The 13,161-nt window shown below is 51.3% G+C and overlaps 1 protein-coding gene and 1 non-coding gene across 2 annotated transcripts in view; both read left to right on the plus strand.

Annotated features, from left to right (window-relative positions):
- The window catches only part of COL22A1 (collagen type XXII alpha 1 chain), a 242,723-nt gene that overhangs the window by 154,881 nt on the left and 74,681 nt on the right, over window positions 1–13,161 (plus strand). The window contains exons 34-37 of the mRNA XM_036831041.1: window positions 1,420–1,473; window positions 3,090–3,143; window positions 5,772–5,876; window positions 6,639–6,683. Of these exons, the coding sequence (XP_036686936.1) occupies window positions 1,420–1,473; window positions 3,090–3,143; window positions 5,772–5,876; window positions 6,639–6,683 (258 nt within the window). The remainder of the gene's footprint in view (window positions 1–1,419; window positions 1,474–3,089; window positions 3,144–5,771; window positions 5,877–6,638; window positions 6,684–13,161) is intronic.
- On the plus strand, window positions 7,910–8,016 carry LOC118883883. Its single transcript, XR_005017118.1, has one exon. It is a non-coding gene; the product is annotated as a U6 spliceosomal RNA (small nuclear RNA).

Raw genomic sequence — 13,161 nt, forward strand, 5'->3', positions numbered from 1 at the left:
ACACCCATGTAAGGCCGTGCACACGTATAAATGCAGCTCCAGCAGCTCCAGGAAGACAAGCACACGTGTGCCCTCACGTGCTCGCTGCTCCTGACTCGCCTCCCTCAGGCGCAGAATCTCCATGGGTCGGCGCACGTGCCCCTGAGCTCTGACTAGCGTTGTGTCTGCCGGAGCGGAGCCCCGAGCCCAGGCTTCTCCGGGGAGCTGGCAGGACGCAGGACAAGGCCGAGTCCCGCGGGGACTCCCAGGAGAGGCGGTGGCCTCAGAGCAGCAGCAGTGCCAGGCAGGCAGGACCGCAGGCCCCACGTGCCCGGCTGTAGTCTGCTCGCCCAGCCCGCCGCGCGTGTGACTTAGCGGGAACGGGGTCAGCCCCGGGAGCTGGCGGCGTGGATGTCGCAGAGACGGGGCTCGCGGTCAGTCCTCCTTGCTCCTGGAGGGAGACCTGGCCCGAGCGCAGCCTGGGGGGGAGGGAGGCCGAGCATAGGGGCGTGGGCGGCAGAAGGAGCGTGGGGAGGCTCCAGTACTGGGAGTCCCCGGGTCCCCGTCTCCCAGGTGGTGCCCCGGCTGGAGTGTCCTCACCCACCTCTCCCGCCATGCACTCGTCCAGCCATCGGTGTTCAAATCCACTTCCTCCGGGAAACATGCCTGATTGGCCAGTCAGATCCAACACCGGCACACACACACACGCACACACACACGCAGGCTTCCCCCCTCGGTGCCCCTGTTCCGTGAACAGCACCGGCCCCTTCAGAGGGAGCCAGACCGAGAGCAGCGTGGCCAAGGCCCCCTCAGGCTTCTGCCACCGTCCGCACCGCGAACTCCCCCTCGGCCCTCCACCAGCGGCCGATCGCCAAGCCCAGGTCGTCCCTCCTGGCACCTTCTCCAGGGATGCCTCTTCCTGTCCAACCCACGGCTGCCTCACGTGTCCTCTCTCTGGTCCCCGAGGCTTGCTCATGCCCTTACGGTCGGCCTGCGTTACACCAGAGCATGTTTCTCGGCAACGCAGGTCTGAAGAGTTTGTCCCATTTTCGGGGTTCCCTTTCCCCCAGGCTCTGAGGATAGAGGCCAAACCCCACCCGAGACACGTGCATGTTTGGACCTGGCCTTCCTTTCTGCCCGCCCCGCCCCGCCCAGCACACTCCACCTCTGCCGCCTCCGTGCCGTGGTCTCAAGGAAGGTCCTAGGCTGCTTCTGTCCTCCTGTCTCCCACCTCTGTGCCGCAGTCCCACTCATTGGAGGCTTGGCGAGTTGGGGTGCACCGGACGGGAGGTTCATCTTATCTGTGCCGGGAGTTTCAGGTTACAAACATTTCCAGCAAATCAGGGAGAATTGAATAGAAGGCAGGTTTGGAGGGAAACTGGGAGAGCTGCTTATAATCAATACCTTGGGCCTTTCTAACCTTCTTCCATCTCTGAATAGGGCACTCCTGGACCTGTAGGTCCCCCTGGTTCCCGTGGCCCCCCAGGAAGTGCGGTGAGTAATCGGGGTGGGGGGAGAGGGCAGGGACACCAACACTGGTTGTGGCTCCACAGTGCCCATCTCCCGAGTTAACTCATTTACCCTCCACGAAACTCGGGCGTAGGCATCCTTACTCCCATTCACAGATGGAAGAACTTGATGTCCTGACAAAGTCACCTAGAAAGTTACCAACCTGAGGTTCTCGGTAACTCGTGAGGTCTCCGGGGGGTGAATGACGCTGTTGTAACTGCAGAAAGCCGTGAGCATCACTGATGTTGGAGTCAGCCTCAGAGTTTGCCTTAGAAGAAACAAAATGAACCTACAGAAGTGGAGGAGGCCCTGACTTTTGGGCTGCCCAGGCTCTGGCCACAGCTCTGCCACTAACCGGCTGTCAGGCCTCTGTGAGGGGCTCCTGGAGGCCTCTGCTTTTTCATCTTCAAGATGGAGAGCACGGGCTGTGCAGGTTCACCCTTAACCTCCTGCTGCACTTGACTTAGGGAGACAGCCTCCCCCGTGGGGGCCCCAGGGGTCTGCTTTAAGGACCCCAGCTTTAAGGTCCACCTGAACGTTGCTTTCAGCTGCAACGTGTGCAATGAAACACCCAATGGCATCTAGTCAAGGGTAACAGAGAACTGTTACAGTTACTTGACTAACTGTTACTGTTATAGCTTGAGGCCAGTCCCGTTCAGTCACCAACCTTTCTGTTAATAATCATAGCAGTTCAGAGGACAAATGCGGGCACATATGTGTGCCAGGCACTGTTGTAAGTGCTTTACACGAGTTCGCTCATTGACTCCTCGGGACCCTGGGAGGTGGATAGTAGTATTGCCCCCACTTTATGCAGGAGGAGACTGAGGCGCAGGGAGACTGAGTCATGTGGTTAGTGGTTGCCGTGGATACCGCTGGACCCTTGCCTGTATCATGTCACCCTCCCCACTGCAGTGCCAGCCACAGACTTCCAGGAGCCAACCTTGCATTCCTTTGCCTGAGGGTTTTCTGTGGCTTTTAGAGGCCTCGCTGTGCAGCCACATGACACGTGGCCAGCAGCACCACCACCAGCAGAAGCATCCCTGGCTGATGGGTGTATAAATGGCCCAGCTTCTCCAGTCCTGGTGGAGCCACTCCGAATGTGTGTCCTGCGTTGGCCCCCAGAGCCCCCAGCAGGACCGAGCTCCAGTTACACGACCGTGTCACTACCTGCCTGTCCTCCTCTTTCTCACGTCCCTACTGGTGCCTCCGTGGAGCACCTGCGCCTGAGCCTTGTCTCAAAAAGTCAACCTCTGGGGGACTCTGAAGACACAGCTGGAGCAGGTCAATGATGCCAAGGCTGTGTTCTTAGGTCACCCTCGTCCTCCCCGAGGTCCCCTCTGAGAGCTGCAGCCCAAGGCGGGCAGGGCGTCAGGAGACACATGCCTGCGTGGTTAGAGGTCTCGTGTTCAGGGCTGAGTGACAGACCAGGGGAGGAGCAGCTAAGGCAGGCGGGGGGGAGATGGCGGCAAGGAATTTAAGTTGGGGGGGGGAATGAGTGGGGACAGAGCTGTAATCATTAACTGAAAGGGGGCTGATCGCCCTTCTCTGGGGGCGGCGAGCCCTCTTGAACTTCACCTTGTCAATAACCCCTCTTTCTTCAGGGCCCCCCGGGCACCAGAGGCCCCCCTGGGAAACATGGGGAGCGCGGTGAGAAGGTAAGATGCAGTGTGATCTCTCTGCACACACAGCTGTTCTCAGCTTCTTAAGAAGCAGGGAAGCAGGAGCCCGCTCTGCTCAGACCTGGTTTAGGACCCAGGGTCAGAAAGGCTTCTGAACAGAGGGGCGGGAGGAGCCCTGAAGTTGTCTCATTTAACCCTCACGGCGGACCCGTAGAGGAGGTGGATCCCCATTTGACAGAGGTGGGGACCGAGGCTCTGAGAGATGAATTCAGCTCTCCTACATCCCGTAGCTGGTGAGCCACAGAGCTGGTCGGTCTGACTCTAAGTCCATTTTCTCTCAGTTCAGCGCACCAACTTAGCCCTCCCACACCTTTGTGTGCACAGTTAAACCTTCCTGAGTTAGGAGAAAGAGCTTTGTTTATTAGGAAGAAGAGAGACACGGTGTCCCCCCAAAACACCAACACCCCGGGGGCAGAGAAGGAGGTCCCATGGACATTGGAGATCCCATGCCATGTTTCCTGACCTCGCGTTTTAGGAAGCGTCTCCGAGGTGTACTCCTGGCTTCCGCTGTACTGGCCTCTAGTGGGTGGAGACCAGGGATTCTGCTAAACTGTCGCAGGACAGCACCCCCTTCTCAACACAGATCACCCGCCCCGAATGTCAGCAGCGCCGGAGCTGAGAAGCCCGGACTGCAGGCACCCTCTGACACCTGCGTGTTCTCGTCTGTAAAATGGAGACGAGCCTACGCTGACCACAGGTGGTGAGGAGAAGCCGAAGCACTGATGCGGCAGAGCCGGCGAGGAGGGCTGACGGTGCTTTGCTGCGCCGAGCCGACACGTGAGGCTTCTCGTGTCTCAGCGTCTCCCCGGCTCCCGATGCCACCTCCGCAGACGCCCCCTCCCGGCCCTCCAGTGTCTGAACTTGATGCAAGTCCCTTCACGTCCACTCCGCCTGGGACCTTTGAAAGGAGTGATCGTATTATCTTTTCTATTTTGGCAAAATGTAACAAGGATAAATAACAAACTTTTACACTTTGGTGGGAAGGCTCGGTTTTAAAACACGTACTTCAGAGAGGAAAATGATTTATTGCAGAGAAAGATGATCCACCCACCTGTGGAAAATATCCTTAAGCGAGGGAAAACATCCTGGCCCGTCGGGTTTTCCTTGATTACAGCACGTCTGAAGGATTAGGCTCTATTCGGGGACATAAGTGGGGCACTGACAACGTAGAAGGAGCTTAGAAGGGGGTTAGAAGAGGTTTCTGAGGACCAGTTGAGCAAAGATGAGAAAAGCTGTGAGCTGTTGGCTCATTCAGCCTCAAGGGGGAGCCAAACACTTCTGCTTGTCTGAGCAGAAGCCCGGGCTGAGGTCCAAGACCCAGGGCTGCATTTGGAAGGGGACTTCCCTCCGGTGCTCTGCAAAGTGGTAAAAATCCCGGACAGCAGGGTGTGCTTTCCCTCTCTCACTGTCCAGTGGCTGGCCTGAGGCTTGCAGAAGCTGATCCCGCCCTGGGCCTGGAGACAGGTCCTCTCCATCCCTTGCTTTGCCCCTCCTTGGGACATCGTACCTCACCTCACCTCTGCATCAAATGTCGGAGGCAGTCAGATTGCAGCCTAGGCCCGAGAGAGCCCTGCTAGGAAAGGGAGTTCCTGCCGCTCATGTGGTTCCCCCCCAGCGTTCCACAGCTGGGGCTGCTTCGGGGCTCCTGGCTTTGTGGTCAGAGAGGGTGAGCAAACTCCAAGCCCAGCTCCCTCATTAGATCCTGGCTGTCTGTCTCTCTCTCTTCCCACTTTGGAGCCCCGGGCTGTGTTCACATCGCTGAAAGTCTGTCATGTGAAGAGGGATTGGATTTCGTCTGTAGAGCTCCAAGGTTGAATGTCAAACATCTGGAAGATTTCAGAGATGGTTGGCTGAATATAAAGGCACACTGTGTAATGGAACTGCCCAATGAAGGGATGAACAGCCTGAGAAGGTGGTGAGCTCCCTGCTCTCAAAGGAGTGCAAACAGAAATGGGAGGACTGCCTGGAAGAGGCACACATGATGGTTTCCTGCAGTGGGAGAAAAGTTGGACTAGAAGACTACTATATCCTTCCTATTCCCATGTTCCGCGTTGTACAGTTTGCTAAGGCCGCTGGAACAGCGTATCACAAACTGGGTGCCTTAAACAGCAGAAACTTACCGTCTCGCCATTCTCACCATGGCAGGAAGTCCTAAATCAAGGTGTCAGCAGGGTTGGCTCCTGCTGGGGGCTGTGAGGGAAGGATCTCTTCCAGGCCCCTCTCCTTCGATTACTGATGGCTCTCTTCTCCCCGCATCTTCACGTTGACTTCCCTCTCCACATGTCTGTGTCCAAATGTCCCCTTCTCTTGAGGACACCAGTTCATACTGAATTAGGGTCCGTGCTACCCTAGTATGACTGCATCTTAACTAATTACATCTGCAAAGACTGTATTTCTAAATGGAGGTACTGGCGTTAGGGCTTCAGCATATGAATTTTGGGGGACACATTATACAGCCCGTCTTTCTATGCCCTCAGAAGGGGTGGGCTTTCTGAAGCAGGGCATCACCAGGAAGCCCACCAACCCCCTTCAGGTTGGCTCACCACTGAAAAGCTTACTCTCCGCATGTCACTGATCCTGGACACTGTCCACTTTTCCTTCCAGGGAGCAGTGGGAGAAGAAGGAAGGCCAGGGCCAGGTGGCCCCAGGGGCGATCCTGGTGCCCCTGGGCTCCCGGGGCCGCCCGCAAGAGGGAAAGATGGAGAACCGGTAAGTGTCGGGTCCAGGGTTTCTGTGCCCATGACGATCAGGCTGGAATTAGAAGAGAAAAAAAAAAGAAAAGGCTCACTGGTCAAGCTTTGCAGCAGCGGAGTCATAGCCAGTGAAAGCAGGCGGGCGGGGGAAGGGGTCTTGGGCGGGGGAAGCGCCTTGCTCCTGCCCACTTCAAGCCAGTGCAGCAGAGTCCCCCGGGGACTGCTGGCCGCGCACCAGGCTCCAGGCCGGACGCTGGGGACACGGAGGTGGGTTCGCGCCTGTGCTGTTGAGGTGCTCACGAGACAGCCGGGCAAACATAACCGTAGCTCAGGCAGTCCTGGAGTGCACATCCTGGAGAAGGGCTTCTTGGTCTGTGTAAGCCTGGGGAAACCTTGCACAGGAAGTGGCATTTGTGGGAAATGTGAAAGTTGGAAGAAATTATTTTTTAGGCAGAACAGCACAGAGAGGGTATTCCAGACAGGTAAACTGTATGTGGAAACGCATGAGGGCATTGTGTGCATGGGGACTTACAAACATGTTAGAGTGTCACGGACACGAAGTGAGATGTATTAGTAAATTTTGCTGCAGTAATGAAGAACCCCGAAATCTCAGTGGCTTTCAGCCCTTGGCACTACATGAGGACACAGGGACCTTTCCTTTGTACAAGACAGGTCACGATGAGAGTCCCGTCCACCTGTGGCCCCCCACGGCACAGGGTAGATGGGTAAATGCTCACTCATGGTCCCATGGTTATCTTTGTGCCATTCATTTTCCCAGGGACTTCCTGGACCACCTGGACCACCTGGACCTCCAGGAACTAAGGTAGGTTTATCTAGCGAACTGTGGATGCCATGGGTTGCGCTTAGGGGCCAAACAGAATTTAATTGTCAGCATCTCTGGTCACCTCAGTTTACTTGCATGTTCATCACTTTCCACTTAACTAAAGGCTCTGTGACTCTGAACTGTGACATTAAAGTAGTTGCCACATAATTGTTGCTTAGTAAATGTTTGCAGTGAAATCAAGTTGCAAAAGATGCTTTCAACCGGCAGAGCAACAGATCTATCTTGTATTATTAGTTTAATTGGGGACACAAACGATCCCCAAATTTCAGATGATGAACACAGTAAAAGTTTATTCCTCATTCACAGTGAGCGTGATGGGGGCTGTGGTGGGTGAGGAGTCCTCGTCCACACAGCCGTCCAGGGACCCACGTTCCTCCAGGCCAGTGCCATCCCTTCCTCTGGGACTTCAGTGTCTTCTCCCAGAGCCTCCGTATGCGGTGGCAAATGAGGGAAGAGACGGTAGAGGATCTTGTGGAAGGATTTTGTGGGCCAGGCCTGGAGGTGATCACTCATTTCCACCACTCCTGACACTACGGGGGAGGGGCGGTTGTCCTCTCGCTGGGCCCTGGGAGGGAAGGCAGACACTTTGGCAAACAGCAGGCGTCTCTTGTTCAGTGCACTTGAAGCCACAGCTCAGAAAAGATGACTTTGCCCATCAGGGAGTGTTCTTAAGAGAACTTTCCTGAGTGATTAGGGAAGTTTTCCTGGAGTTATTTTCACACCGAAGCAGTCGTTCATTGAGTCAAATGCATCAATTAACAATACACTTCTTATTTCATCCATTGCATATCCACTGAGCCTCTGCCGCATGTCAGACCTGGAGGTGGGCTGTGGGGTGACAGGGATGGTGTCACGTGTTCCCAGCCCTCTAACAGCTCAGGAGCCGGGGGAGAAGCAGACTCACAAGTGCTGGGACAGAGGGAGGCTGAGGCACAAGTGAGCTCAGAGGAGGCTCCCGACCCAGCCTCGTTTGACTGTGGAAGGCTTCTTGGAGGAGGTGATGTTTCTCCTGACTTTAAAGTGCGTGTAGCCACTGGAAGGGAGAGATGAGGAGGGAGTTCTCTGCAGGGTACTAACGTGGGAGAAGGCCATGGGAGCATGAAATAGAATGTGTTCAGAGTAGAGCGTGTGCTGTAAACGCACCCGCAGCCAATGAGCAGTCATTTGACCAGCTCAAATGTATAAACTTAAGAATGCGTGTGACAGGGCTCACTTCGGCAGCACATATACTAAAACTGGGACGATACAGAGAAGATTAGCGTGGCCCCTGCGCAAGGATGACACACAAATTCGTGAAGCGTTCCATGTTTTTTGGCTAAGTGATTCTGTAAATAGTTAAATATAATTTAATAAGTAAGAAATTAAATAAAATACAGTAAAGTTTAGAATTTATGTACAAAAAGAATGTGTGTGACATAGTCAACGATAGACATTAGAATGTTTATTTTTTGCTTTAGTTTAACATATATTCAAAATCACATAAATTAAAGAATTACTGTATAATTATGATATTTTTATCCACTTAACCTATATTTATGAAAACAAAGTTTTAAAAATTCTTTTCATGCGCCTTTGGTGTCATGGCCTATCATTCCTAGACCTGCTTTCTGAGTCAGCTAGCACTTTCCTAAACCACGTCCCCATCCATCCCAGTCAACTTATTGAAGATACAACACGTTGGGAACCCATATATGCTGCTCTTACTGGAAGTTTTATCTCAAGGCCCAGATACCCATTCTTTTTTTTTTTTTCCTTTTATTCTATAGTTGTGTCTTTGGGATCTGAGGAACATAACCACAGAGTATGTTGTATTTATTATATGTAAGAGGCTTGTTTACAGTAATAACCAGGACATGGAATTTGAGGCCTCAGGAATAATTGCGGTGTCTACGTTAAACTTTCTTGCTTCGTGATTTTTTCTGCTATTCAGGCAGGTAACCTCTGTAATTGTACTAAGCTTGCACTGATTGAGGTCATAGTAGGCTAACGTGCATTCCCCTAATAGTGATTTTGTAGTTCATGATCAAAGGGGAAAAACCGAGAGAGTTCTTTGAGTGATCTGAGCAAATATTTGGCAACTCCCCAGTTTCTGAAGAAAAATAAAAGTTGGAAACAACTCTGCCTGAATTTGAGGGCATATAAGACAGTTCCTTGTGCCTGGAGCAATGGGAGTGTGCGGAAAGGAGCAGGAAGCAGGACCAGACTCTGGACGCCCCGTGAATTAACAGCCAACCGGAGGCGTGTGTCTGAGGTTCCGCCGTGATGCTGTGAGCCCAGCGTCTGACTGGCAGCGCTCCTGTGCTCTCAATTCCCCCCCTAGAGGAGGACCTTCAGGACCTGGAAGAAATTGATTGCCTCTTGGAAGGAAGGCAAGGGCACCGGAAAGGGCACCAGAAATGGGAGATGGGGAAAATGGCTTAAGATGTCCTTTTCTCTATGATATTTATGAGGTTGATAAAATCTGTGATATTTATGAGGTTGATAAAATCTGTGATATTTCTGAGGTTGATAAAATCTATCTCCCAGGCAGTTTGGGGAAAAATGATATAATGCAAATAAAAATAGTTGTCTACCTCTGCTTGTCACAGGTACATGCTCTATAGATGTTAGTGACTCTTATCATTAGATCGCCCTGTGGAGTCTGCTTCAGGGTTGCAGCGCGAAGGCGGGGGACCTGTAGGCAGGTTGCTGGAGAGAGAGCCCAAGTGGAAGTGGGAGAGGCAGCAGTGAGGAGTAGAGAGGAAGGCTGAGACCCCGGGGCGTGAGGAATGCAGGGCGCCTTGCCCTGGGGCCCGGTTGACCAGCCAGTTTCAACTCCATGGGACCCATGGTAAGTCGCGCTGTCCCTTTGGCCAAACACATCCTCGTATTTCAAATGTGAGATGCATAAACAGATGACCCTTTCAGTGTTAATATTGTATAATATATATTTGTAAGTTAGAATGTAGTTTAGAATGAAGGTTTCCCTAGTCAGCTGGGAAGGTAAGTTGGAATTCAGAGAGGTCTTTAGTTGTAGAATGGGGGGCCCATGGGGAGGACGAGGAGGGAGGAAGGGGACACACAGAGAGAGAGAGAGAGAGAGAGAGAGAGGGAGCAGGGAGTGTTCAGCCCTGTGCCTTGCCCAGGCGCTGTCCCTGGTTCCTGGTGCTGACTGAAAACCCCTGGGGATTTAAGGGTGGGTGCTGTAGTGTATTAAGGGTTTTCCTGGGCACCTCCTCCGCCCTTTCTCATTACTTACAACTGCAGGAAGACTCTTAAAGATGCCTTTCCTTCTCTTGGGTGGACTTATTTCTAGCAAAATGAACAGACTTTGCCTTCATACAGAACTGGGTTAGGATCCCAGCTTAGCTACTTGCAAGATAGATGACTTAAGGGCAAGTGGCTTATTCTTTCAGAGGCTCTCTTCCTTTTCTGTATAAAGGAGTAAAGCATCGTTAACCCCCAAAGGGCTCCTGTGGATAAGTGATCTCACAGCACATAGATGTTCAGTAAATGTCGTTTTCCTTCCATGACCTCACACATTTCTTCCCTGAACACTGTTGAACTGGCCCAGAATGTTTTGCAGCCAAAACAGATACTCCAGTCAGTATTCCAGATTATAGCGCACATGCCCCTTTTTTCTCAATCAGGAGCATTCTTGCTTTTGCTGAGCGAGCTGTAAGGTCTTCTGCCCTTTCCTTGAAGCTACTTTCTCAAAGTTTCAGTCCATTAAGCTGTGATGTGTAGTTGCTTGGGGTAAATGTTAGCATCACAAAGGGCCATAAACATACCAGGGCCAGGCCCGGCTACCCTGCAGCAGAGATCAATCAGTGACTCAGATTCTGGGCTGGGCTGGGAGAGGTCTTTCATCATGTTCCCTCCTGGGTAAAAAGTTGATTTTGGTCAAAAGCAAAATTTAGTACCTGACAAAATGTGAGTGATGAGAGATTCATTCATTCGGGCATTCAGGAATTTGCTGTTAAAGGGCTGTTCCAGGCCCTACACTGGCCATTGTGGATGCGAAAGTGTGTAGATATTGTACCCAACATAGGGTCTGACTCATTTTTGGTACTTTACAAATATTGGTTGGATTAATGGTTAAAGGAATGAATGGATAGTTTTCTTCTTCTTTTAAGACACACAGAAGTCAGAGGGTCAGACAGACAAAATGGGAGGGCAATGTGTTAAGATTAATGAAGGTATATTCGAATATCTTCCAGAAGGCAGAGACGAGGGCAGGCAGAGGTGGGTTTATGGAAATGGAATGATTGGGCTGAGTCTTAATTGGTGGGTAAGTGTTTGGAAGCTTAGAACCTGGATCAAACAACATCCCCACGAGGGCAACAGCTGGTGCAAGAAGCAGGGGTGTGAACAGACAGCATGGAAAAATACAAATTCCACCGTTGGTGTGATTTAGCTTTCAGTGGTTAGGGTTTTGTGCTGCACATGACATAGAGCCTTGGGAAGAAGAGGGAAGCCACGATAAAACAAAGTAATAGGAAGAAGATCTACATTAACCACTTTAAAGAGAAACTGGGGTGCAAAACAACATGGATTTTTCTGACATTTATGTGTGCTTAGTTTATTTTCTGTCTTCTGATTCGGCTGATAAAATATAATTATATATATATATACTACTCGATGTTATATAGTTTCTTACCTTGTAAATGAGTCTACGGAAGATACATGGGAATTTGGTAGAATGCTCTTTTTTTTCCTAATTGATGAGGGTCTTAAGGTGCCAGAGAGGTTATGGGATTTATGCAAAGTCACAGGACCAGGGTGACATTGTTCTGTTACGAACGGAGCTCGGGTGCACTTGCCTGATTCGCGGCAAAGCTTATCTACAGACACCGGGTTGTGGTGAAGGAAAGTAGTGTTTGTTGCCGGGCCAAGCAAAGAGGATGGGCGGCTAGTGAGACCTGAACCCCTGATGGCTTTCAGACAAGGGTTTAAAAGCAACGGTAAGGTGAGGGTCGTAGGGTGTGTGATCAGCTCGCGGACATGTTTCTGATTGGCTGGTGGTGAGGTGACAGGGTGATGTTTGGGAATCTCAGGCATCACCCTTCTGGTTCCAACCAGTCTGGGGTCTACATGCCTGTGGTCAGCACCCTCTAGTGGGTGGGGGGGTCTTCATTTCTGCAGAACAGCTCGAAGGTACGTGTCAGATTGTTACATATATCCCTTGAGGAGGAACTAGGAGTGCTGAGACTCTGTTTTGTTGCTCAGCTATGGTATAGGTTACCATAACTTTTCTTGCTTTTAACTGCTGTTCCTTTGTGTCTGCTTCCCCTCTCTTGCCTAATTGGTAACTGCTTGAGTCTGCTCTTTGGAACTCGGTGAAGGCCAAAGAAGCGAGGACACGACCTGGAGGGGGTTGTACCGGGGAAGGTACGGGGTCCTGTTCAGTTTCAGTCCCGCCTTTTCTGTGATACTCTTCAGTCCTGAGAGGAACAGGGGCAGGGCAAGAACGGGAGTAAAGTTTGGATAGAGAGGTTGGCCATCAACTCACAGGGGAACTAGATTTCAGGGGAGCTCGGTTTCAGTCCCAAGACTGGACTTGTCCTCACCGGACGGCCAGGTTGACCTCTTCTGCCTCATCCTCTCACTGTTACAACGTGCTGGTGAGGGACACGGCACTGATCATATTCACTCTTAGTTCATTACACTTTTCCCATATTTGCCTTATTTCTTGACGTCCTCCCTTCCCCGCCTTCCCCATGCATACAAATCAGATCTCCTGGCAGTCCCAAGCACCTTGTGCTTCCCAGAATCAGCCATATCGTATTATTCTAAAGAAACAGAATGCACCGTCTGGGGCTCTGGAGAGGATTTCTTGGGGACTGTTTACAGCAGTGAGGGCGGGACAGGGGGATGCCGCGGCTCTCAGGACACGTCGCCACCGTCCACCTGGAGGGAGGAGGGAAAGAGACAGTGTTACCAGAGCTTAGTGAGAGGTTTGGATTGTGGTTCATCTCTTTTGTGAGAACTTCACAAGCCCTGTTTAGATTTCTCTTCTGAATTTAACACAGAGTATTGAAAATGGGCTCATGATTGAGTCATCTTTGGTCTTGGAGTCTGGACTGCGGTTTGCAATGAATAAACAACCAACATTAGTTGAACGAGTATATAACTTATATACTCATCCAAGGAACAGTCATACTGCAAGAAAAACAAATCATCTTGAAGCGTGACTTTTCTTAAAGGTCCAAAATGTAAAGTTTTCAAATTGAGATGGTGGTTACAGGATAAGCTGATGATTAATAGGATTTTCCTTTAATGCTTAAAAACATAAACCTTAATAAAGCAGTGCTGCCTAGCAACGCCAGGTTCTACCTGAAATAAATGTGCTGCACATTATCTCATCGGCTCTTCGTAATGACCTCCTAAGGCTGTTTCCGTTTGTCATACAAGTTAACTCATCCTGGAGATGTTAAGTGGTTTCAACGGGGTCACCCCCCATTTCAGTATCAGGCTT

This window comes from Balaenoptera musculus, chromosome 17, assembly GCF_009873245.2.
Source record: "Balaenoptera musculus isolate JJ_BM4_2016_0621 chromosome 17, mBalMus1.pri.v3, whole genome shotgun sequence".
In the NCBI taxonomy this organism is placed as follows: Eukaryota; Metazoa; Chordata; class Mammalia; order Artiodactyla; family Balaenopteridae; genus Balaenoptera; species Balaenoptera musculus.